The sequence below is a fragment of the Protopterus annectens genome, chromosome 1.part1 (genome assembly GCF_019279795.1).
Source record: "Protopterus annectens isolate FY-2018-M chromosome 1.part1, PAN1.0, whole genome shotgun sequence".
NCBI classification, from domain to species: domain Eukaryota; kingdom Metazoa; phylum Chordata; order Ceratodontiformes; family Protopteridae; genus Protopterus; species Protopterus annectens.
In genome coordinates, this window is record NC_056726.1 from 920,365,568 (window position 1) to 920,392,994 (window position 27,427).

The following is a 27,427-nucleotide window of genomic DNA, read 5'->3' on the forward strand; positions in this document are numbered from 1 at the left end:
ATCTCAAACAAATTCTTAAATGATTTATCTTTCCTAAATACATTTTTAGGAGCCATCCCCATTTTCGTACACACATTGCTATCCAACTTTAATAATCCTCAATTCTTCCGAATAATGTTAATAATATATTCCGTGTCATAATTGTAAGTGGTTATAAAATATAATTGCTCATTTTTCTCTTTCTTACCAATTCCCTTTTTATCCAGTTGCAACTTGCCTGCCATTATTCCCCTTGAGCTCGTTTTTAAAATGGCTTCATCAATACCATTAATTCTTTTACAAACAAATTTTGGGGTCTTTCCAGTTGCTGCAGGTGTCTGGTAAGGTACATCCCAAAAGGGACATTGTACTCAATTATGGGCCTGATGAGGGATGAGTAAAGAGGCACGATGACCTCCCCTGATCTAGATGTGAATCCCTATTAGGTGGGCTATATAAAATGTTTTTCTAACCATTTTGGCCACGTGGTTGTCAAATGAGAGATTGCTATCAACCTGGGTCCCAAGGTCCCTAATTACTTCTTCTGTACTTAATGGATTACCACCTATGTGGTAATTTGTGGGCACTTTGTTTTTGCCAAAGGGGATCACTATGCACTTTTTGGCGTTTAGCTTGAGGTCATGGCTCTGGCACCAGTTGTCTGTTTCTATGAGGCCCTTTTGGAGGATGCTTGTGTCGGCTGGAGAGTCGATTATGGCGCCCAGTTTGCAGTCATCTGCGAAATTGGTCAGTCACAGTCCTTCCATGTTGGCCTGTACCTCCGAGAAATATATACCAAACAAGAGAGGTCCCAGGACTGAGCCTTGTGGGATGCCACTTGTAACTGGTTTGGAGTCTGACATGGCACCAGCAATTATAACCATGTGGGTTCTGTCCTTGAGCCAGTTTGCAACCCATCTAGTGACATAGGGGTTTATATTTAAGCTGGTGAGCTTATCTATAATGCCCGAGTGGGGTATTGTATTGAAGGCTTTTGCGAGGTCCATGTAGGCTGTGTGGACCACCTTCCCCTCGTCAATGGCCTTGGTGACTGTTTCAAAGAAATCAGCCTGGTTTAAGAGGCAGGAACTGCCCTTAACAAAGCTGAACTGGGTAGGATCCAGTGTCTGTAGGTCCCCAATATCTTTATTTATGAGGTCCATGATGATCCCTTCCATAGCTTTGCAGACCAAGCTAGTCAGGCTTATGGGGCAATAGTTTCCAGGATCCGTTGAGGCACCACCTTTGTGGAGAGGGACCACTGTTGCTGTACGCCACTCTTTGGGTACATATCCTGTAGTAAGGCTAAGATTGAACAGTAGTTTTATGTTTGGGTTTAGCTCTTCTTGGAGTTCTTGTAGGATGCAACCCGGGACACCGTCTGGTCCCATTGATGCTATGTTTTTTGCTTTGAAGAGGGCGGCTCTTACCTGAGCATCTGAGATGTCAGGGGGGCAGCACTCTGCTGGGATAGATATTTGCCCTTTTGGTGGGGAGAGGGGGAGAAGTTTGCGCTGAACCTGTCAGCTAGGATGTTGGCAATGTCTGTGGGTTCGGTGTATTTTTTGTCATTTTGGACTAATTCTGAGCATATCTGGGAATTCCCACCCAGGTTCCTAACATAACTAAAGAAAGCCTTGTGATTATCCTTAGTGTCCTGTGCAATTTTTCTCTCGAAGCTGGCCTTAGACGATTTTATAAGTGACCTTAGTTATTTGCTAATACTGATCAGAGATGCCTTCCCTTTTTGGGATTTTGCTCTATCATGTAGTAGCTTACTCCTTCTATTGTATAGTTTGTTTATGGCTGGGGTCCACCAGACAGGATGTCTGCCTTTGGAGGATTGGGTCTTGGTTTTATTTGGGATTGCATGATCCATGCATTCCTGAAGGTGTTCATAGAATGCGTTTATAAAGGATTCTGCGGTCTGGGCTGCATTTTCCACAGGCCCAGGGGCTTTGAAGGATTCCACCTCGGTTTTGAGGAGTGTAAAATTTGCTTTAGAGAAGTTTTTCACTGTGGTTTTCAGGGCAGGGGGTGGAGTTGGGATGTGAATATCCAGTGAGATTAGTTTATGGTCTGATCTTATCAATGAGGGATACACTTCTGGTCTGGAGCATAGAGTCTCCATGTTGGTGATGATCAGGTCCAGTATGTTTTCCCTTCTTGTGGGAGTGGTAACAAGTTGTTCCATAGCATTTGAGTTTACAAATTCTAGAACCTTTGGGCTAGGGTGTTGGAGCTAGAGTAATGCTCCCAGTCTATGTTTGGGTATTTGAAGTTGCCCAATATAATGGTGTTTGGAGAGACCTTCATATTTTCCAGTGTTCTCAGGAAGGCCAAGTGGGGTTCCTGGGTTTGGGAGGGTGGTCTGTAGCAGGCTATAAACTGGAAGGCAGTTTTAACCACTGTTAGTTGCACATGGATAGTCTCTGATGCTTCGTGCTGTGCCACCAACCTGGAGGTGTGGGTATCTTTGATGAATATTGATACTCACCCTCCTTTTGTGGTTCGGTCCAAGTTTTGGGTCCGTAAAGCATGGTATGAGGTATAACCTGGTAGTGCTGGGGTGCTCTCGGGAGCCTTGAACCAGGTTTCTGTTACTGCACAGATATCAATGTTCTCCATGCTAAGGAGAGTTTCGAGTGTGTGCATCTTGAGGTTTAGACTTCTGGCGTTAAGTAGCATTACTCTTAGTTTCTTATCCCTTGTGATACCTATGGAGGTGGGTTTGTCTTTTGAGCCTTGCCTAAAAAAGGCACTATGGGGGTAGCAAGAGCCTTTGCCAATATCCGAAAGCCCAGGGGTGATAGGTGCAAGCTGTCCCTAGCGAAGCATCGTGGCTTGTCGAGCATGTCATCCCAGGCTGACAGGCATTGGATCCCCTTTGAATGACACCAATACTTAAGCCAATTGTTGAAACTGATCATCTTGTCTTCATATTGTGGCATCATTCTTGGTGAGGGTAAGATGCTACTCAAGGTCAGGGTCATACCGGCCTGGGCTACATGCTCAGAGAGCTCCTCTATGTCTCTTTTCATGTAGTCCAGGGAGGTACGTATCAGGTCATTCACACAAGCATGGACAATGACTGAGTCATATATGTACTTGCCTTGGAGTGACCTGAGTGCTTGTGTTATGTGGCGGATCCTAGTGCCCGACAGGTAGCTCACCATGACCTTCTCCTTGTTCAGCCTGGTGAGCGGGACGTCAGTGTGCCTGACGATAGAGTCACCTATTACAAGTGTATCAGGTGTGTTGTTTAGCCTTAAGGGCTGTGACTATTCGGCACCCTGGCTTTGTGAGCTATGTGTTGCACATGTTCTGTTTTGGGGTAGCAGTTGCTTGGGTGCCTGCTTTGGAGGTCTCTGCTGCTTAGGCAGAATTTATTTAGAGCCTCCGAGTATTTTTTTGTGTGTTTATGTGTTTGGTTTGCTGTCGTGGTAGGTCTATGTGAGACTGGAATTGCAGTGAGTGTGGTTTCCTTCTCCTCCTGACTTTTAACCTTTCAAGGCTACCTTCCCAAACTATAAAAATGTCATCCAAAAAATGTGTATATTGTTTGATACAATTATTGTATTCACTAGGAAAAACATATTCCTGCTCCCAGAATGACATTACATAGTTGGCATATATGGGGGCACAGGTGGCCCCCATTGCTACCCCTGTAACTTGCTTATAAAAATGGCCTTCGAAATACATAATGTTGTTTCTTAACACAGTATCCATAAGTGTCACAAATAATTTATATGATCTTGATCAAACATGCCAGTTTTAACTAATTGATTTTCCAACCATTCTAATCCCACCTCATTAGCAATGACTGAAAATAAATTACATACATCTATAGTAAGAAGAATAGTATTTTCCGTTATATCAACCCCATTTAACTTATGTAGAAAATGCCAAGAATCTTTAGTTATATATTTAAATTTGGTCAACCCTCCCTGTAAATGGTGGTAAAGATATTTACTAATAGGTTCATAGGTTCATACTAGGCTATCTGCCCTAGGGCATTTATAAGCCTAGCCAGAGTGTGTTTGGCTTTCGCCACCCATTTTAAAATTAATTTTGCTATGCCCTTTTTCGAGGTTAGTATACTGTGCCTCTGTCTAACAGTGACACAGAAGTGATACCCGGGGTAAACCTACGATTCCCCATCCACTCATCAAGATTCCTCTTGAAGAGAGTCAGTGAGGGACTCTGCCTAACCTGGACTGGGATTTTATTCCAGAGTGAAGGGAGCCTCTGGGTTATGAATCTGTCCCTCCAGCATGAACTATTTATTTCAGTGCTGAGGTTCAAGTCTCTCGAGCGCGTAGCTCGATGGGATTTGGATTTTCTGAGGTGCAGCATGTCCATGAATTCCGGGTTGGACGTGGCTTTATATGTCAGGCACAGATCGCCTCTGAGCAGGCGCTATGCCACTGAGTAGAGCTGGAGTTTCTTTAACCGGGCAGCATATGGCATCTGTTTGAGCCCTTTGATCCTCTTGGTGAGGTACTTTTGGGGTCTTTCCAGTTGCTGCAGGTGTCTGGTAAGGTACATCCCAAAAGGGGAATTGTACTCAATTATGGGCCTGATGAGGGATGAGTAAAGAGGCACGATGACGTCCCCTGATCTAGATGTGAATCCCTTCATGATTAGGTGGGCTATATAAAATGTTTTTCTAACCACTTTGGCCACGTGGTTGTCAAATGAGAGATTGCTATCAACTTGGGTCCCCAGGTTCCTAATTATTTTTTACGTACTTAATGGATTACCACCTATGTGGTAATTTGTGGGCACTTTGTTTTTGCCAAAGGGGATGACAATACACTTTTTGGCGTTTAGCTTGAGGCCATGGCTCTGGCACCAGTTGTCTGTTTCTATGAGGCCCTTTTGGAGGATGCTTGTGTCGGCTGGAGAGTCGATTATAGCGCCCAGTTTGCAGTCATCTGCGAACTTGGTCAGCCACAGTCCTTCCGTGTTTGCCTGTACCTCCGAGAAATATATACCGAACAGGAGATGTCCCAGGACTGAGCCTTGTGGGACGCCACTTGTAACTGGCTTGGAGTCTGAAATAGCTCCAGCAATTCTAACCATGTGGGTTCTGTCCTTGAGCCAGTTTGCAACCCATCTAGTGACATAGGGATTTATATTTAAGCTGGTGAGCTTATCTATAATTCCCGAGTGGAGTATTGTATCGAAGGCTTTTGTGAGGTCCAGGTAGGCTGTGTGGAGCACCTTCCCCTTGTCAATGGCCTTGGTGACTGGTTTCAAAGAAATTGACCAGGTTTAAGAGGCAGGATCTGCCCTTAACAAAGCCGAACTGGGTAGGATCCAGTGTCTGTAGGTCCCCAATATCTTTTTTTATGAGGTCCATGATGATCCTTTCCATAGCTTTGCTGACCAAGCTAGTCAGGCTTATAGGGCGATAGTTTCCAGGATCCGTTGTGGCAACACCTTTGTGGAGAGGGACCACTGTTGCTGTACGCCACTCTTTGGGTACATATCCTGTGGTAAGGCTGAGATTGAACAGTAGTTTTATGTTTGGGTTTAGCTCTTCTTGGAGTTCATGTAGGACACAGCCCGGGACACCGTCTGGTCCCATTGATGCTGTGTTTTTTGCTTTGAAGAGGGCGGCTCTTACCTGAGCATCTGAGATGTCAGGGGGGCAGCACTCTGCTGGGATAGATATTTGCCCTTTTGGTGTGTGGGGGGGAGAAGTTTGCGCCGAACCTGTCAGCTAGGATGTTGGCAATGTCTGTGGGTTCGGTGTATTTTTTGTCATTTTGGACTAATTCTGAGCATATCTGGGAATTCCCACCCAGGTTCCTAACATAACTAAAGAAAGCCTTGTGATTATCCTTAGTGTCCTGTGCAATTTTTCTCTCGAAGCTGGCCTTAGACGATTTTATGAGTGCCCGTAGTTTTTTGCTAACACTGATCAGAGATGCCTTTCCTTTTTAGGATTTTGCTCTATCATGTAGTAACTTCCTCCTTCTATTGTATAGTTTGTTTATGGCTGGGGTCCACCAGACAGGATGTCTGCCTTTGGAGGATTGGGTCTTGGTTTTATTTGGGATTGCATGATCCATGCATTCCTGAAGGTGTTCATAGAATGCGTTTATAAAGGATTCTGTGGTCTGGGCCGTATTTTCCACAGGCCCGGGGGCTTTGAAGGATTCCACCTCAGTTTTGAGGAGTGTGAAATTTGCTTTAGAGAAGTTTTTCACTGCGGTTTTCTGGGCAGGCGGTGGGGTCGGGATGCGAATATCCAGTGAGATTAGTTTATGGTCTGATCTTACCAGTGAGGGATACACTTCTGGTCTGGAGCATAGAGTCCCCATGTTGGTGATGATCAGGTCCAGTATGTTTTCCCCTCTTGTGGGAGTGGTAACAAGTTGTTCCATAGCATTTGAGTTTATAAATTCTAGGAACCTTTGAGCTAGGGTGTTGGAGCTAGAGTAATGCTCCCAGTCTATGTTTGGGTAGTTGAAGTCGCCCAGTATAATGGTGTTTGGAAAGACCTTCATATTTTCCAGTGTTCTCAGGAAGGCCGAGTGGGGTTCCTGGGTTTGGAAGGGTAGTCTGTAGCAGGCTATAAACTGGAAGGCAGTTTTACCCCTGTTAGTTGCACATGGATAGTCTCTGATGCTTCGTGCTGTGCCACCAACCTGGAGGTGTGGGTATCTTTGATGAATATTGATACTCCCCCTCCTTTTCTGGTTCGGTCCAAGTTTTGGGGCTGAAAAGCATGGTATGAGGTATAACCTGGTAGTGCTGGGGTGCTCTCGGGAGCCTTGAACCAGGTTTCTGTTACTGCACAGATATCGATGTTTTCCATGCTAAGGAGAGTTTCGAGTGCATGCATCTTGAGGTTTAGACTTCTGGCGTTGAGTAGCATTACTCTTAGTTTCTTATCCCTTGTGATACCTATGGAGGTGGGTTTGTCTTTTGAGCCTTGCCTAAAAAGGCACTATGGGGGTAGCAAGAGCCTTTGCCAATATCCGAAAGCCCAGGGGTGACAGGTGCAAGCCATCCCTAGCGAAGCATCGTGGCTTGTCGAGCATGTCATCCCAGGCCGACAGGCATTGGATCCCCTTTGAATGACACCAATACTTAAGCCAATTGTTGAAACTGATCATCTTGTCTTCATATTGTGGCATCATTCTTGGTGAGGGTAAGATGCTACTCAAGGTCAGGGTCATACCGGCCTGAGCCACATGCTCAGAGAGCTCCTCTATGTCTCTTTTCATGTAGACCAGGGAGGTATGTCTCAGGTCATTCACACCAGCATGGACAATGACTGAGTCATATTTGTGTTTGCCTTGGAGTGACCTGAGTGCTTGTGTTATGTGGCGGATCCTAGCGTCCGACAGGCAGCTCACCGTGACCTTCTCCTTGTTCAGCCTGGTGAGCGGGACGTCAGTGTGCCTGACGATAGAGTCACCTATTACAAGTGTATCAGGTGTATTGTTTAGCCTTAAGGGCTGTGACTGTTCGGCACACTGGCTTTGTGAGCTATGTGTTGCATGTGTTTTGTTTTGGGGTAGCGGTTGCTTGGGTGTCTGCTTTGGAGGTTGTTGCTGCTTAGGTAGATTTTTATTTAGAGCCTCCGAGTATGTTTTTGTGTGTTTATGTGTTTGGTTTGCTGTCGTAGTAGGTCTATGTGAGACTGGAATTGTAGTGAGTGTAGTTTCCTTCTCCTCCTGACAGGTTTCACCAGTACTGAGTTGAGACAGCTTAGCCTCCAGTTTGGCTATATGGTTGCATCTCTCACATGTGTTGGAATTTGTTGGAAGGAGGAGAGGGTTGTCTGTGTACATGAGGCAGTTGTAACATTGCCTCAAGATTCCCAGATTCACCAGCTGGACCGGAGAGGAGATTGACAACTGACCTTTGGGCATACTAGAATAGTATTGGGAATTCCTTTATAATTGAAAAAAAAAGGGCCAATGGGGAACAAGGTACTCAAGGGGAGTTTGTGAGGGTGTACTGCTTTTAATTTTTTAGTGCTGACTTATATAATTGCTTTAGTGAGCAAGTGCCAGGTAACTTAAATGCAATGTGTTACAGGTAACCTAAATGCAAAAATGACAAACAGTAACTTTCTTTCAAGTGAAACAAGGAAATAAGTACAGTAAGCAATGCAGATATCACCAGGGATCCACAGAAGCGCTGAAAATCCACGTTTTAGGTGGAATTAGCGTTTCAGGGAAATAACAAGCAAACAAGCATACAAACAAAGCTAGATTCAGCAGGCCTGGATCTAGTCTATGCTACAGCAAACAAGGTGTACCAATTCCAGTAAAAAACAGTTCAAATATGCAGGCACTATAAGCCTTTAACCAGAAATTCCCAGCTCAGAAGGGCAGAGTCCAGCCTCTCCTCCCTCAAGAGTGCAGACCACGAACCTTCTTAATGTAAAATAACTGGCGTGAAGCCCAAGTGCTTAAACCAGAACTAATACACTTTTAGAATAACAGACACTGAGCCCTCAATCAGCAGTTCCCAACTTAGAAGGATGTAAGCTACCTGTCCTGTCACTACAGTGCAGACCACAAACCTTCTTAATGTAAAACAACTGGTCTGAGCCCAAGTGCTTAATCCAAAAGACTTAGAATGATAGCTACACTTTAATCAAGTTACTACCAAGCAGTAATAAATACAATTGAATACTTTACACACATTTTACTTCTTTTGCCATCAACGATTGGTCTAAACCTGATGTTATTTAAACCTTTGTGTATTTTGGGTATACCAGATATGTTGCTTATCATAGTATGGTCATTTTTCAAATAATTATAATCAATTTCATTTATTTGCCCTTGAAATAATAAATCATCAATCAACAGATCTATTTTTGAATATGCCACATAAATTTCATTTAAAGTACTTTCCTCATATGTATCCTCTGCCAACATATTGAGCATGTGGTCAACGTAATCATTCTTATCCATGACCACCACCCCTTTACCTTTATCTGGTTTCATTAAACGGATTCCTTTATCTTTTATAAGATTCGTTAATAACTTTTCCTCTTACTGGGTTATATTTCTAATACATTCATTACCCTTAAAACTTTTCTTCATATGTTCCCTTATGTCTAACTCACATGCCCTCTCAAACAAAGCTACCATGCAGTTGGCAGGGGGATTAAATGTACTCATTTCTTTCAAATTGTTAACATTTTGACTAATACCATCAGCAAACCACATTTTAATATTCATTTTCCATGTTAGCATTTTCAAATCCACTAACATTTCGGTTAGCTTACCTCTCCTGCCCGGTATAAACGTAAATCCCTTAGACAGTAATTCAGCATATTCCACTCCAAATTATTTACCGGAATAATTATACACTTTATAACCCCCATACACATTGGAAATTATAACAGGATTACTAAACATTTGAAAATAATTAGCTCCTTGTATCACATCCGTCAGCTACATAATGTTACTAAAGTCTCCACTGTCATTTGTGCTCACCAAGTCAACGGTTATGTTGTCACTACTAGCCTCTTCACATATCCGATACTGCTGTTTAAAACTATAACTTCACTGCCATTAAAACAAACATTTTTATCATCCACTGTTTTTGAAACCAAAGCATCATTGCACTGAACAGTCACATTGCCAAATACACCTTCCATCATTTCTCCTTGATCACTTAAGCTGAATGAACGTACTTGATCCAAAAATATCGGACTATTACACCCTAAGCCCGATAAAAACTCGGGAACCTCGTGAACACTTACTTGTAATAACGAGTCCCCAAAAATATCTATCTCCATGCTGCTTGGTAATTGTTGTTAGACTTCTGCTGGTAATTCCACCTTTTTGACCGTGCTCTTTGCTGCACATATGACTCGTTCTCCTCCCTTCTCGTTTGTTGCCCATTCTGTCCCCGGTTGCGTAATTTCTCGGAACACCTGGGCCCTCCTTCTAAAGGGTACTCCTCCTGCCGTGAATTATAATCACTTCGCTGCAATGTCACTTCCTACTCAGGTCGCTCACCATCATTGGCTGTTTCTTTCTGGTTACCATGATTACCCCTTGACATGGGATACACCCTACTACTACGATATTCATCTGTATCCCTTGAAATTTTGTGTAGTTTCCTCTGGAAAATAATATGAGAACTACTGTTGATACTATTTAACATATTTTTGTAATTTGTTTGGTAATGTCCGAAATTTAAATCACTCATAATTATTTCACTTTCCTGCTCCAGTTCATTCATACACTGGGCTATCATTTGATCATTGAACTTTATCATGATTTTCATTAACGCAGTGCCCGTACAATCAAACAACTGGTGCACCTCTTCTAACATTTCACCATTTCCCTCTATTCCATTGGGATATCTCCATAACCGCAAACCTCGTGGCACCAGTCCTAAGTCTATATTCCTCAGCAAATAACCATTTTCCAGTTGCAACTTTTTCATACCAAACAACTTCCTTTCAAACTCTTTCAAATGCTCAGTTAGTGTCATATTGACTCTAACAGTCATAGCCTCTCTTATTACTCGAGTCTGTTTGAAAGTTGAAATTGTTGTTCTTCCGTTGTACTTTATCAAAGTCCATATCCAAGTCAATCACATTCCCCATCGTAGACTTACCCCCATTTTGTACTCGCACTCCAGCGTTCGCTTCATTGATACCAGAACGATGTTGACCTAGGTTTCGTCTCAATAGCAAAGACTACTTCAGAACAAATGCTTTCATACATAACACTCCCTTATATACCCACCCTCTCCCAATTGACTCAATTGATTAATGAGTCATATAAACACAATTATTCCATACAAACTGATACATCGAGGTGCCTGTTGACTACGTCATCTCAGGCTGACAGATACTGGATCCCCCTTTGAATGACACCAGAAACTAAGGCAACTGTTAAAGTCAATCATTTTTTTTGTTTGTATTGAGGTATCATCCTAGGAGAAGGTAAAATGCTTCTTAAGGCTAGGGACATAGCTGCCTGAGGCACATAATCCAAGAGCTTAGTCATGTCTCTCTTCATATAGTCCAGTGAGGTGCATCTCAAGTCGTTCATACCAACATGAATTACGGCAGAGTCATAACAGTGCCTGTTGCTGAAAGACTTGAGAGCGTGTGTGATGTGGCAGATCCTGGTGCCTGACAGACAGCTAACTGTGACCTTTTCCCTATCCAACCTCATGAGAGGGACATCTGTGTGTCTCACAATCAAGTTGCCTATGGCTAAGATGTTTGTTTTTGTGATATGCTTAGGGGCTTGACTGGTGAAACACCGGTGTGTGATATATTATGAAACACCGGTGTATGATATATTATGTGTACTATGTTCTGCAGAGGATGTATTATGTGAAACATGCTTATGTTTGGGAGGTCTCGGATGTTTAGGTAAGGATCTTGTAAGGACCTCCGCATATGTAGGTTTATGTGTTATTGGTTTGGTAGGTGCAGGAGGTGAGGTGTGCATGCTGACAACTTGCACAATATCAGATGGACTGACTGGTGAGCGAGAGAGCCTGGATTCTAGGTTCTTGATATGGATGCATCTCTCACATAATGAATTTGTGTGGACTAGAAGAAGTGAGTTCTTAGTGTACATGAGGCAGTTACTACATTGCCTCAGGATGCCCATATCATCTTGGCTGACTGGAGAAACTGTAGGAAATTGTTCATCCATAATGCTAGGTAAGTTGATGTGGTCAGAGAACAGGAAGGAACAGGTAAAGTAGAGGACAGGAGACATGGACAAAAAAAATATGAAGGGCTAGTGGGTAGGATCTGTGTTGGTACCTCAGAAACTTTGCTGAATGAATCAGCTGTCAGTGAGGGATAATCACAAGAACTCACCGATGGAGCACCAGTAGAGAACTAAGGGAACATTTGCAGGCAAAACTGTTTGCGTCTATAATGACCAATGTGAGCAATGCACAAACACAGTGCTGTGTAGCTAACAAGCACAAATTGATCTAAACAAATTAACCAATAAAAAATGAACTTATTCCTCACTCAACAGGCCAAACTTCTCTATTTTCCCCATCCTGTAACACACATTGTCTCAGGGAAGTGAGGTGACATAATGGTTAAGGTGTCTACCTCACAGACACAGGGTATGGGGTTTGATTCTCACCTTTAATAATTTGGCTAAGCTTAAAATTACTCAGAACGGCATAGTGACCTATGACTAGAAAGAGTTCTTCCTTCTCAGTTTGAGAAAGACATATTCAAGAATATGTTTAATGCCAAAGAAAGAGAATGCTGGATGACCATACTTGGATCTTTGTAGACAAACAGAACAAGAAAATGGTGTGAAAAGGCAGAAGTTTAATAAGCAAACAGTAAGCACTTATGCAGATACATTCTGCTTCATCAGGCCATACAACCATAAACCAAAATAATTTTATATACAATCCATTAAAATCAAAACAACCAATAAAAACAGATTAAAAAAAGATAGCTGTGTTTCTAATTAAGCAGTATAAAATTCACTTGTGGATGCCCCTTTGCTTCAAGGGAGGTTTTAAAGAGACCTTGCCATTCAGACCATAAGACTTGTCAACCTGTAAATGTGGGCTCCAATATAGTTCCCTGTCTTCTGTCCTAGTATACAAATCCCCTAGTCTGTCATCATCTGTAATTAATTCAACAACCTTGACCTTAAAAGTGTGACCTTCTCCCAACCCCATAGCATGTTTAGCTAGAGAATTGTTCTCATTGCCTTGTCTAATGTCCCTAATATGTTCCCTAGCATGTTCTAAAAGGGAACAATTAGTCTTACGTATGTAAAATGTTTTACATAGTATACATTGAGCAAGGTAAATGAGATGTGTGGAAGTACAGTTAGCTTCAACTCTAAAGTAATATTTTTGCCAGTCCCAGGATGTATAAAGGTACTGTCACTGTCTATAAAGTGACAGAAATTGCATCTGCCACAGGGAAGGGTACCTGTACGGGTCAGTCTATCTTGGCTGTCATGTCTGTTATAGCATAAAAGCCTTTTTAAGAGATTGTTTTCTTCTTAAAAATAAAATTCAGTTTCAACCCTGTGAAACCATTGACCTGCTCATCTGCTGTCAATATATGCCAATTCTTCTTAATTATACCACAGATCGAGCTGATGTTACTCAAATAGGTCAAAGTTACCGGAATACCTCTGATGTCAGAACTACCTGGGGCATTAACCAAGACTTATTTATTTATTTTTATTTATTTATTTTACATTTGTTTACCAGGATAGTCCAAATGGACACAGGTCCATTTACAGTGGAGGCCAGGGGGGAGAGATGCTCCACATCATTACTATTGGTTGAAAAGTAAGGTTTAGCACTCCCTAATCATAAGATATCCATATCCAACCCCCCCCTATCTCATTTCTATTATAACCTCTCTCCAAGAGTTCTGTTTTCATCTGTTCAATATCAATGGTAAATCTATCATTCCTATTGTTAAATCTAGACACTTTCATAGCCTGTTCTTTCAGTATATTTCTGAATATATCTAGGGGACGTAAACTCTGTCTATGCAACAGATGGCTCCCATGACATGGTTTTCTAAACCTGCCAGTAGTAATTTCATTTAAATAATTCCTCTCTTGCTTAACATCTAAGTAGTCTATACATTTATCAGATACCACTGCAGTAAATCTCAAGAATGTCATAGTATTATGTAAATAATCAATAAACTCTCTAAGCTTAATATGAGTACCCCTCGAGAGGAGAAAAACATCATCCGCAAACCTGTGGTAAAAAATGATGGATGAAACAAACCTATGACCCGAGGGCATATTCCAGGACTCCCAATGTGCCAAGACACCATTAGCATAGCTATTGGCACATGGGGTCCCCATAGCTACTCCAGTAATCTGACAATAGTAATTACCCATAAACATAAACACATTATTCCCTAATATGGTTTCAGTAAATAAACAAATTAAATGTATGAATTTATTAACATAGTTACGCCTCTCAACTAGAAATTGTTTAATAAACTCTAAATATGTCTGATTAGAAATAACGTTAAATAATGAACAAATGTCCGTGGTAACAAAGTATTACTATCCAAAGGATTACTCTCTAAATACTTATAAAGATCATTCAAAAATAGCTTTGTATCATTCAACACTGTTTTAACCCCATCCAAAAGCCCCTTTTGATGTTTCTCTACATAAATAGAAAGCGACTCAGTGAGCCACCCTTACCCAGACACAGTCATTCTAAAAGGCGGATTAACTAAGCTCTTGTGTATTTTGGGCAAACCTTGAAATACAGGAATCAGTGGAAACTCATCTAAACAAAAATTATAAATATCATATTATATAGAATTACTAAGTATACAATCATATAGCATAGAATGCACATTCCTAGTAATAGTTAAGACATCATCCAAAACAATAGGTTCATAAACATCAGCATTGTTTAACATATCTTGCAAACCAGAATTATAAAATTCTGAGTCCATAATAACCAATGCTCCACCCTTGTGAGATGGTCGTATAGAAATTGAAGTGTCTCTATGAAGTCGTTTCAGAGCTTCAGACTCAGCTTTAGTTAGATTATAAATTTGTATTTCTGCTTCTTATAGCCAGAACTATTAAACAAATTATTAAAATCCCACTCACACATATTACAGAAAACTTCAAGAGTAGAGTTTACGACAGGGCAAAACAAATTAGGATTTTTAAAAGTATTCATGAAAACACTATCACCAAATAATACACACAGCATTAACTGCAGTACAAAAAGTTTAATGTCAAGTGTGACCTCACCCAGCTGCGATTCACATGCCAGAATAAATGATAATTCCCATATGGAAAACTTTAGCTTCATCATTAAAGTCCTGATGGAAATATTAAAAATCAGGGAGCCAGTGTCCTTTCCTACATGCTTTTGATGTTCCATGAATGGACGCTGTCTTGATGATTCCTTCTCCTTTTGCACCATCTGCTGATCGATTGACCTCTCTCTACCGAATGTACATCCCAAATTGGCAAAGGTAGACTGGGACAAACCTGTGGCTGTGTAGTAGGAATGGCAGTTTTCTTATAAACCACAGGTGTAGCAATGTTATTTGAAGTACAAGAGACTGCAGGTTGGGAGCAAATATGTGGATGTGAAGTATTTAATACCTTATTGTCAGGGTTCACAGTAACAGAAGGATCCCTCTTAGTAAGAGCCATTGTAACATCATTGTTGTAATTATCTTGAACCCCCTTCCTTTTTGGCCATGAAAAAACTTGACCATTCCTAAAGTCTGCAATTTTTCTCTCAAGTTTTTTAACTTTCTGTTTCTTTAACCGTTGTTCATAAGCCATAGCATCACATAAAACATCTTCTAAAGCTGAGGTTACTACATCAGATATGACAGCTAACTGTATTTTCTGATTGTCACACGGAAGTTCTTTTAAGTTATATATTTATTAAACCAGTCAGTGGACATGAAACAAGTCAGGTGTCATTTAGAGTGCTAAGCAGGAAGGAGTGGTTCACAGTAACAGACGTGTAGTCAGTTCTCCATAACTGGAGCTGTCAATGGCATCACTTAGGAGTGGTTATATTATTTCTTCCCTGTCTGAAATAATATTACTGGTCTGATTGATGATCATACCTATCAAGATGTTTTTTGAATTCGAGATGCAGTCATATTTTAAAAGATCTTGGCAAGATAGGGTAGAAGTGAGGTAGGTCAAAGCTGGGAAATCTTAGTGCCACCAGTGTCAGAATAGACCAAATTAATGCTTCCTTCCTACAATACAAAGGAGTTGTAGGACAGTAGAGAGTTATAAAAACCAAACGACTGCTGCAGCAACAGGTTAATGCCTCACTTCAACGATAAGTACAAATAAAATCCAACAAAATATAGGCTGTAGGTGAGGCAATGGTGCTTCCTAGTGCATAAAAGCAGCGACAAATCAGTCCATGTAAAAAGCAATTTATTTTATTTTATAAAAACAGATAAGCGCTTTCACTACAAGAGCTTCATCAGATCTAAGACAAGACACTGAGAACCAGGATATAAATGCAGTATTAATTAATCAATCAACCTATCTGATGAAAGGTTTAATCAAATCTTAAAGCAGCACTGATGCAAAAAGTGAGGATAATAATGATAATAAGTTCTCATACAAACAAGTATACAAATAAATTAATTTGTACTGCACAAATTCATATGTATAACATGACTGAGCCAACATATCCATAAATGCAAACGCTACCATAGTAAAAATACTTGTATATTAATAACATATTAAAATGCACATAAAAATAATGTTGCAAATCACTTCACATTCCTGCGCTGCTTCAATCTGGGTTTAATTGAGGCTCGTTCATTGAGACCTGACCCAGAATCAGCTCTCAATAAAATTATCCATTCACACTCCCTACTTTCAGTGTAGTTCACAACATCACCTCCCCTCTTATTCGGTATAACAACTTCTAGAACCTTGAATAAGAAAGTTTGTCCTTCTCCAAACAAAGAAAAAATGTTTTGCTAAGGCATTGCTTTGTATACGTTTCCTAATGTGGTATATATGCTCTCTCATTCTGTCACGCAAAGGACGATTAGTTTTCCCAACATAGAAAGAGTTGCATGAACTACAAGTAGCCAAATATACCACATGGGGTGTCATGCAATTAGCCTCAGTGGTTGTATTAAAAACTGTGTGTGTGTCTGGATGCAAGAAACTAATGCTTTCATCTATATAAGAACAGAAGTTACAACGCTTGCAGGGACTAGTGTGTCCAATGCACCTGGCTCTTTTATCAAATTTGGGATAACAAAGTAATTTCTTTAAATTATTCTTATTCCTATAGATGAAACGGGGTTCATCCCCCACTATCCCTCTTATTTCTTCATCAACATGTAAAACACCCCGATATTTACCAATAATCTCCTTCACCTTCCAATAATCTGATGAAAAATAAGTGGTGAATTTTACTTCCGAATGGCTTCTATATCCCCTCATATCTTGTTGGGAACATCTAGGTCCAAAATATGGTGAGGCTGTAGTCGTGCGGAGTTCACAGGCTTCCGATAAATATTGATTAACTTCTCCATCACCATACCCCCTGTGTATCAATCTATCTCTCAGATCATTTAACTCAACAGTAAGGTCCTCATCCATAGGATTCAGCCTAGAGGCTCTGATCACCTGACCCTTCATTATATTCCTGAATACAAATGGTGGATGCATACTGGATCTCATAAGTAATGAGTTACTATAACAAGATTTACGGTACACCCCCATGTTTATCATGCCACTAGGAAGCTTCTCTATATATAGATGTAAGTATGATATTTTTGATCAGAGTACTGCATTGTAAACTTAAGACAGGTGATCAGAGTGTTCATAATCAAAAACATAGTCTTTAACTGTAGATCTGTTCCCTTCCAAAGAAGGAAGAGATCGTCTACAAAGCGTCGATAGAAAATCACATGTTCTTTGAACAATATCTCTTGAAACAGCACATGTTCTTCCCAATATGCCAGGAACATGTTGGCGTAGCTATTGGCACAAGGTGTGCCCATAGCCACGCCATCTAGTTGTCTGTATATCGTGTCTTTGAACATAAATAGGTTATTCTCAAGTATCAGTTCTAAAAAATGGACTATTAAGTCTATGTCAACTGCTGTATACTCACTATGTTCATTTAAATATGCAGAAACGTAAGCAAGACCTAACTCATTAGGGATAATGTTGAAGAGGGATTGCACATCAAAGGTAACAAAAAGGATACCATCCATCTCTTCATGTTGTTTGATACAACCATATAACTCAGTTAAAAACTGTTTAGAATCTCTTAACACATGAACATTCTTGTTCAAGACCACTCTGAGATGCTTCTCTACATATACAGACAAATGTTCAGTAACCCAGCCTCTACCTGAAACTATTGGTCTCATAGGTGGTTTATAGAGGTGTTTATGTATCTTAGGTAACCCGTGGATACTCGGGATGAGTGGTTTTCTTATTGTCAAGTAGTCATATAACTCTTTATCTATTAAGTGACCTTTAAAAATATCCAATAATGTGTCACTGATGTACTTAATAATACCACTTACATCATCAGAGTTTATGGTTTCATAAAAACTATCACCTAACATAGATTCCATGCAAGTTGTGTAATGCAACATGTCCATTACAACTAGTCGACCACCCTTATCAGCAGGTCTTATAATGATGTTCGGATCATCTTGTAATTTCTTAAGACTCTGCCTCTCCCTAAACGTAAGATTATCTTGTCTCCATGGGTTTACTGCTCATATTGCCATAATATTCATATAGCTCATCCTCAGTTAGCTTATGAAAAGCCTCTACTAGGGGGTGGTGTATTGGTACATATTCACTTAAATTCTTGAAAGCCAGTTGCCTATTTCCAATTGATTCATCAGTTGTCCCTTTATATATAAGTTTGAGCATTAAACTTCTGCAAAATAACTTTAAATCAAGCACTGTGTCAACTAGCCTACTATGACTTCTGGGAATGAAATTCAATCCTTTCTCTAATAATATTATGTCATCTGTAGTTAATGTGATTCTAGATATATTGTGTATCAATGTTTGCTGTTCCACATTTTCTTTAATGTTTGATGAACTGGAGCATCCCCTGAGAGCTTCCTTTTCTGCCTGCCACGACTCATGGAGCGTGTCCACCTCGGACCTTTCTCCATGCGTACTGGCAAAGGAAAAGATAAACACTGATTCTCATTGATACTCTGCCCTGCTGAATTTTTTAGCACTTTGGGTCTAACTACAATGTCAGATTCAACTTCTATTGATTTATCCTTTACAACACGTACATCAGGATATAGATTCATTCCAGAACGGACACTAGAATGCACCACATGTATAACATCTGTGGAGTCAGTGTTAATGGGCACTGAAACACTTACATTGCAAATGGACTTATCATTAAGTGCTATTATTTCAAGCCCATCCTTAAGAATAGTATTATCACTGCCACATTCATTAATATAATCATTTAAAGCAATGTCATTAGTTACATTGCCCTTAGGGCCATTGTCCAATTTACTAGTGATGTTCAACTGTTTAGCATTCGTATTCATATCACAATTCAATGGCTCAACATTGGTACTTCTTATATGATTTACATCTATAGATGCAACACCCGAGTCTGTCATATTTTCTTGTCCATATCTGGGCCATACAAAGACATGACCACATTTGAAATCGTTTATGTCCCTTGTTGCCTTATGCCTCTTCTGCTGCAGAAGCTTTCTCTCAAAAGCAGACACACCATCCAATAAATTCTCAAAAAGCGGTTGCACGAGTTTAAAAGGAAAGTCTCTAAAGAGAGATTTCTGTTTATAATCAATATTCTCCGCTAATGCTGCTTCCTCTGGTTTAAAAAAGTCTATAAGCAGCTCTAAGTACTTTCGGCTTACCTCTATATTTAAAAGCTGCCACCTCGCAAGTAAGTCCGGATACTCTCTGCCTTGACTCGGCATGGTGAAAACCCTTAGACCACGTGGAATAATTTTGCGGTCTAAGCAAAACTGGAAATGCAGCCTTTGAGTTTGGAGGCGTTTTAATTTCATGAACGCCTTCTCAATGTCGTCGAGTAACTTGTACAATCTATCAGAGTCAACGGACTCACCATTTACGTCATCAGGACTCGCCGTATCCTCAGTATACCAAGAAATATTGGTTGTACCTTGAAGGTATTGGCGAAATCTTTGTTGTAACGCTTCACTCCCCCGGTTTTCACCTCGTGGGACATATTCCAACTCGATGTCAGCCATACCAAAATCGGAACTCACCCCTGATGGCAGCAAGACAAAATATATAAAAATCCATAAAAACCAAACGACTGCTGCAGCAACAGGTTAATGCCTCACTTCAACGATAAGTACAAATAAAATCCAACAAAATATAGGCTGTAGGTGAGGCAATGGTGCTTACTAGTGCATAAAAGCAGCGACAAATCAGTCCATGTAAAAAGCAATTTATTTTATTTTATAAAAACAGATAAGCACTTTCACTACAAGAGCTTCATCAGATCTAAGACAAGACACTGAGAACCAGGATATAAATGCAGTATTAATTAATCAATCAACCTATCTGATGAAAGGTTTAATCAAATCTTAAAGCAGCACTGATGCAAAAAGTGAGGATAATAATGATAATAAGTTCTCATACAAACAAGTATACAAATAAATTAATTTGTACTGCACAAATTCATATGTATAACATGATTGAGCCAACATATCCATAAATGCAAATGCTTACATAGTAAAAATACTTATATATTAATAACATATTAAAATGCACATAAAAATAATGTTGCAAATCACTTCACATTCCTGCGCTGCTTCAATCTGGGTTTAATTGAGGCTCGTTCATTGAGACCTGACCCAGAATCAGCTCTCAATAAAATTATCCATTCACACTCCCTACTTTCAGTGTAGTTCACAACATCACCTCCCCTCTTATTCGGTATAACAACTTCTAGAACCTTGAATAAGAAAGTGTGTCCTTCTCCAAACAAAGAAAAATGTTTTGCTAAGGCATTGCTTTGTATAGGTTTCCTAATGTGGTATATATGCTCTCTCATTCTGTCACGCAAAGGGATTAGTTTTCCCAACATAGAAAGAGTTGCATGAACTACAAGTAGCCAAATATACCACATGGGGTGTCATGCAATTAGCCTCAGTGGTTGTATTAAAAACTGTGTGTGTCTGGATGCAAGAAACTAATGCTTTCATCTATATAAGAACAGAAGTTACAACGCTTGCAGGGCCTAGTGTGTCCAATGCACCTGGCTCTTTTATCAAATTTGGGATAACAAAGTAATTTCTTTAAATTATTCTTATTCCTATAGATGAAACGGGGTTCATCCCCCACTATCCCTCTTATTTCTTCATCAACATGTAAAACATCCCAATATTTACCAAAAATCTCCTTCACCTTCCAATAATCTGATGAAAAATAAGTGGTGAATTTTACTTCCGAATGGCTTCTATATCCCCTCATATCTTGAGAAGAGAGTTATAGGTAATATTTTTATATGAGAACTCCAGGGGGGATAAGAAGAGACTTTGAGCAATATGTGTTATCTTTCTGCATTTTTGATTTTCATTCTGCTCAAGTTTCCAAGGGGAAGCTATTCATGAGGAATCTGCTCAAGGTAAGCAACCCAGAAATTATTTTGAGAAGATCTCAGCTAACCTTTGCCTTATCATTTGTAGCTGGTCTGTTACCAAATTGCAGAAGTAACATTAGGGACAATTTATACAGGTGGATCAGAAAGTAAGTGCTGGATCAAGCAAGCCTCAGAAAATGCTATTCTGTTTACAGGTGTTGAATGCTGCTTTAAATACAAAATTGAGTAAACTATTCATTAAAGGCATATGAGTTATATAACGGGCATTCACATTAACTCCTGTAATCCATAGATACAGCAATAAATATTTGCCCTAGAGAAGAGATTATCTGGTTTAAGCTACTAAATCATGCAAGTGTATCTAATTGCTTTTAACACTAAGAAACTGTGGGTGTTCCTGAGCTGCCCATAAGACAGCGGTGTACATCTTTAAGTCCAAAGAAAATGACTTGTGCCAGCAGAATTACTATAGCCTACTTTTAGGGAGCTGCAGAGTGCTCAAAAGAGAGAAACATTAGTAATGCAGCCATATTTGTTGCTTGGGCTATCCAGTTTTTGACTAGTACTGGTTAGTGACCACAAATCTTTAGCCGGGTATGGCTCAAGCGCAATTAACCCAGGGAAGTGACCTCAGGCAGAAATGTCTGAATGGTAAAAGTAGATGTCTCTTTGTTGCTGCTGATATATATATATATATATATATATATATATATATATATATATATATATATATATATATATATATATATATATACATAAGATATTGCCTTCCTGGTAGTGCAAAGGTGAGCCCATCACATAATATTTAGTATGAAGCATTAAACATGCTGGCTAGCTTTGTACTTCTGCTTAAAATAACTTTGCATAGTGTATACAGTCATAGAAGCATCTCGCCTCAGCTATAAAGAAAGTTTTGAAGTCAAGGTTTTAGGTAAGAGACAATTTGTGTCTAGTCTAAAAAATGAATGCCCTAGTTGCTGAAATATTCATTTTTTATATCAGTACTTGAAAGAGAAAATGTTTGGAGGGTTGCAATTTTATGGTCTTCCAAGATTTCCAACCTGAGGTCAGTTGAATAATTATGTTTTCACTATTATTTGTAAGACTTACAAGCTAGAAATGCTAGAAATGTAATTGAAATTATTTTTAATTAGCTAAATGACCTGATCCTTATGCACCTTATTCCATCATGACCTAAGCTAGCAGGGCAGTTTAAATGCAATGTGCAAGGACATGGACACTTTTCAAATGGGCAGCCAACCATTATGTATTTTGTGAAACACATGGAGGATATGCAGACTCTTCATGAACAACAGCAACGTGATATATACCATTCTGATCTCAGAAACAGTAATCATCCTTTTAGGATTGGTGCAGTAACTTGTTTTCTGGATAAATGCAAGCTAGGACAGTGCAGAGACCAGAGGTCCCTCATATGAAGTGTCAGGAGGTATAGCATCCCCAGATGCTCTGACAACATTAAACGTTGTACTCCTGATGATGTTTTCCTGTGGAGATGTAACTTATATAATCAGTTTCAATAAAACATGACATATTGAATCTTGTTTTATTTGATTGTCATAGATTTCTGATGAAAGCTTGTATTGCTATTTTGTCAGGGGAAATGCTCACCCCATCACTGCATCAAGAACTATTTAATCATTAAGTTGTTTAACTGAACCCTGACCTTCACATAAATGGTGTTATAACTTTTGTTTGTCTTCCTTACAGCAAAGATGTCTTCAATGAATTGACTCAGCCTCCACCTCCTGCAAAGGTAGAACTGATGTCTACTACACGACAAGATTATAAAGTTGAAGGCTTTAAATCTGTGCCTCCACAGCCAACCATGGTAGGTCAAGAAAGAGTACATTTTCTATTTTCCTGTATATTTTAACTTTATTTTTCTAAAGCATATTTTGTCATCTGCAGGAAAAAAAGTGTTACTCTTGCATGCAGCCTGATAAATGTTCCTATCTCATGTTGAAATTGCTGAAGGTCCTACGATATGAGAAGAATGTATTCAGCTGGGAGCTTGTCAACTGCTCAGAATGTTGGTTTTTAGTTTGAGGAGATATTTTTTGATGGTAGAGATTGGTATGGTTTTGATATAAAATGAGATTTTGTCCTTTGGTGGTAATAAAGGAGGTTGAGGGTGGGTATTGATATCATGTCTGATCAGAAAATGTTGCTGCTTGTATGATGTGTATGTTTTTTGTTTTCATCTGTTTGTTCATTTGATGTTGTTGAGCATGGACTGAGTTGAGTGGCTTTGCAAGGTTTTAAAAACTTGTTAATTTTGTAAGTTCAGAAAAAAATAGTGTCTTGTCAGTATTTATAAGAGATTTAACGTGATTGCATACATCCTTGTATTGCTGATATAAATCTGGATCTTTGCTTTCCAGAGTTTCTGTCTTTCCTTCATTTGTTGCTTAGTTTTTAGATTCAACTGGGGGCAGGATGGGCGTTTAATCTTTTTTGTTTCACTGGGGCTTACTTATTGAGTATACTAAGAAAAATGTTGTTTAATTGTTGGGTAATATCATCTAGTGGGAAATGGTGTAGGAAAGATCATTTAACGAGTTGTAAAGAAGAACTGAAGATTTCTTACAGAAGTTGGACAGGTTTTAAACTAGATTAAAGAGATGATGTTTATGAGATTGTGATTGTTGTCTGATTGCAAAGAAAGGCCTGTGGTCAAGAAGGGTGTCTGTTAGGATGCCAGTTCTGGCTATATTATTAGCATGGGCTGTTTGTATCCAGTCAAGGGTCAAATATGAATTCTAAGGTTTGTTGTATCTAGTTGGAGAGGTACTTAACTGGGTGAAGGTGAAGATATTCATTGAGGAAGTATTTAGATCTCCTCGAATGATTGTTTCCAGAGGGATGTGAGGAGATGCCTGAGAGTAAATATATTTAGCTGTAGTAATGTAGCTACTGGGGGAACGTAGATTGCCATGATGCAAAGACATTTGGGGGAGTTTATTTTAAGTAGGATATTAATATTTCAGCTTTGTAAAACTGGGATATGGAATGTGGGTAAAGAGAGAACTGTAAATTGTTTGGATAGATAATGGCAACAACCCCTCCTTTTATAGTTATCCGGTCTAATCCTAGAATGTTCAAGCTGGGTGGAAGAATATGGTTGTCTTTGATTTCTGGTTTTAGCCATGTTTCCTTGAGGGCAGTGGAGAGCTATCCATGAGTGGAATTCAGGTAGTTTGTTGCAAACGTTCCTAATGTTAAAACTGAAGAGTTTGATTCATTAGAGAGAACTGATTGCCTGTTTTATAGGGTAGATTAAAGGAGTTGTGGAGTTATTAGGGTTAATGGGGTAGGTCAGTCCAGGATTATAATGAATATGTCCACATAGTAGCAGGACAGTTATTTTATGAGAGCTGAGTCAGTGGGATTTAATTTTGTTTTTATTTTATATAGACGTTTGAGACAGAGTCTTTGGCAGAGAGGTATCTCTGGACAGAAGAAGGGATGCTAATAACTGAACCTGTAGTAAGATTCCAAGTTTTTAAGTAATACATAAGGGCAACACTGGTATAACTATCATTTTAATGTTATCTGTTAACACTTAATTTATACTGCAGGCTAGAGATTAAAAATAGAGCAGTAGGAATAGTCAGTTTGTCCTCTGTCCATCTTTGCAGTTAATAAAATACTTGATAGACACAGCAATCCACTGCCTACACCAGCTATCCAGTAAATCAGCATTTACAGCAAGCCAGTTACAGGATGCTAAGGGGGAAGTGCTTGCTTTTATCTCTTATAAACCTGTCGACCTTGCACACAATTTCAGCTGACTAGATATAGTTACAATCAGAGTGAACTTGATGTCCATACAGAATCCTTACAGCTGGTGTAAAAACAGTAGTATGTACAGCTGATATGTGCCTGCAGCAGTTATTCTTCCTTGTTTCTAGGAAGTTTAGCCAGATAGTGGTACTCAGCATGAAAAGCCATTGCAGTGGTTACTGTGCACTCCTGCAGTATGTATTCGTACTACTCACACTGTGGCATGTTAATAGATAACAGCTTTATGTGTATCCAGGCATAACCATACTCCATGGGGTGCAACTATCTATGATGTTCTTCTATACAAATCTGCAAAGTCCAAGTTTATGCATTTTATCATATGCAAGACTATTGTTTTTTTTTTGTTTATTTGTTTTTTTTACAAGTCCACAGAGGTTAGTTACATGGGTTGGGTTGACGTGTGTGTGTGTGTGTGTGTGTGTGTGTGTGTGTGTGTGTGTGTGTGTGTGTGTGTGTGTGTGTGTGTGCACGTGTGCGCGTGCTGCTCTAAACCTTCCTCTATATGATAGCAAGATCTTCAGCATAACTCAGATGATTAACCTCTCTGTGTTTTAGTCACCAGGTGGGTTCAAGTGGGACAGTGACCCTGGAAGCTATCAGTGAAGCACACATGCTAGCCTAGTGGTGCTGAATGTTGACCCTTACCTAGCAAAGCTGGGTTTGAGTTTGCATGCATGAAATTGGTTACTTTAGAGGGGTAGGTTTGGCATAATGGTTAAGATCTTCACCTCATAATCACAAGGTACAGGGCTTGAGCCTGACCTCAGGTTATTGGCTAGACTCAAAAAGGCCTCTCTGAGCAGTTAGCTTAGTATTCACCCATAAACATAGGATGAATTAAAACAGTGCTAGGAGGCACTACCCCTATGTGTTTGCATTATTCAGAAGGGGGTTCTGAACTTTTAGGCATGGTTTGTCTTTAAGCTGTGTCCCTGCTCCCCTCCAAAAATAACAGTACTCCCTCATGACTGTCCATTCACCTAGTCCAGCTACCATTCATGATTACGCACAAGGACCACCTGCATTATTACAGTATATTGTCATTATCCCCTCACATTAAAAAAGAGGTGTGCTGTCATAACCTCATAATTCCTTGCCCCCCACCAGGACGTATAGGTGCCCGAACTGTGTAAATGAACCCAGATCTGGGTCATTGTCAGGACTTTATCCCTTTACACCAATTTACATGCTTGTTCTGCAGGACTTGCAAACTTTCGCTCATACTATTGGATTAGTAACTGTGAATACTGATATTGTCCTTAGCAAGGTACCTGGTTTGCAGAGAATAAGATTATGAAACATGACTTGCTAATGAGGCCCATTAGTGCTGTATTGTATTGGAGAGTTAAATGTAGTGTCAATGATGTCATATAAGTCTGTATTATTATAAGATATGCACACATATGGGATTATTACCTGTACAACGGAGATGATGTAGTTTTCTGATAGGAAGGTATGTTCGCTTATCTATTATATCAGACCTGTTGAGCTGTATCTCATTCTAGGTCTGTGCTGAATATGTACGTGATTATTGTGCTCCTGTCGTGTTGATGCTGAGGAACACTTTTATATAGAAGATACAACCCAGTTGTGATACTGTATACATTTGTGAGTTTTCTATGGAAACTGTTTAATGTAGATGGCTTGTTGTGGACATGTTTTGCAGTTACTGAAGCATATTTTCCACGTATGTGTGTTGTCTATAGCTATGTTATGCTGTTAGCATAGAAAGCTGTTTGCTATCCACAGCTGTCCATGATAGCATGTCACATACCAGTTCCATATATAAGTAGTTGCATATCTGTGGTGCTGCTTAGAAAAGTGAATCACTATGATGTTCAGAGTATGTCTTCTCATGTATATATAGATTTCTGGGGGAGAGCACATGATTATTTTTGCATTAGCCATTCCTTGGATAGCTGCATTAGCATGTGGCTTTCCCCCATAACCTCTGTGTTGAGGACCCCATGAGGAGAAAATCTCAGTAGTAGAACAGTCTGTGAATTAGAAAGTCTTAGCACAATGTGGAAACTTTCCAATTTGTGGCTTCCCCAACACAATAAGCCTTTCCCAGTCACAATATTTGTTTCAGTGTAAAAAAATGTCACCTATCAGGAGAAATAACAGTATGGCAAGTCATTTAAGTCATATTCCGTATTATTGTTATACTTAAAGATGATGCTTTTTTTTATTTCTGAGTTTTCATGTCACTTTACACATATAAATTGAATAAGAACTCTAAAGTGAGGTAATGTTCCATTAAATAAAATGTCGCTTTTTTCTTGATACCTCTGCATTTTCAAATTTAGAACATTGAAAATTATGATATTGATACTGACACTGGTTCAGGATTTTACTACTAACATTTTTCTTCATATATATACACACACACACACACACACACACACACACACACACACGCACACACACGAACACACACACACAGTTTTTGTGTTTATGTTTGTGTTTGTCTTTGAAATTTAAATGTATTGAGACAGATTCCAGATGAGTTGCT

General features: G+C 39.6%; 1 protein-coding gene across 2 annotated transcripts in view; it reads left to right on the top strand.

The window, feature by feature from the left end:
* The window catches only part of SPAG8 (sperm associated antigen 8), a 953,320-nt gene that overhangs the window by 707,114 nt on the left and 218,779 nt on the right, over positions 1-27,427 (top strand). For both annotated transcript variants that reach the window (XM_044078982.1, XM_044078981.1), the window contains exon 4: positions 22,816-22,936. In XM_044078982.1, the coding sequence (XP_043934917.1) occupies positions 22,816-22,936 (121 nt within the window). The remainder of the gene's footprint in view (positions 1-22,815; positions 22,937-27,427) is intronic.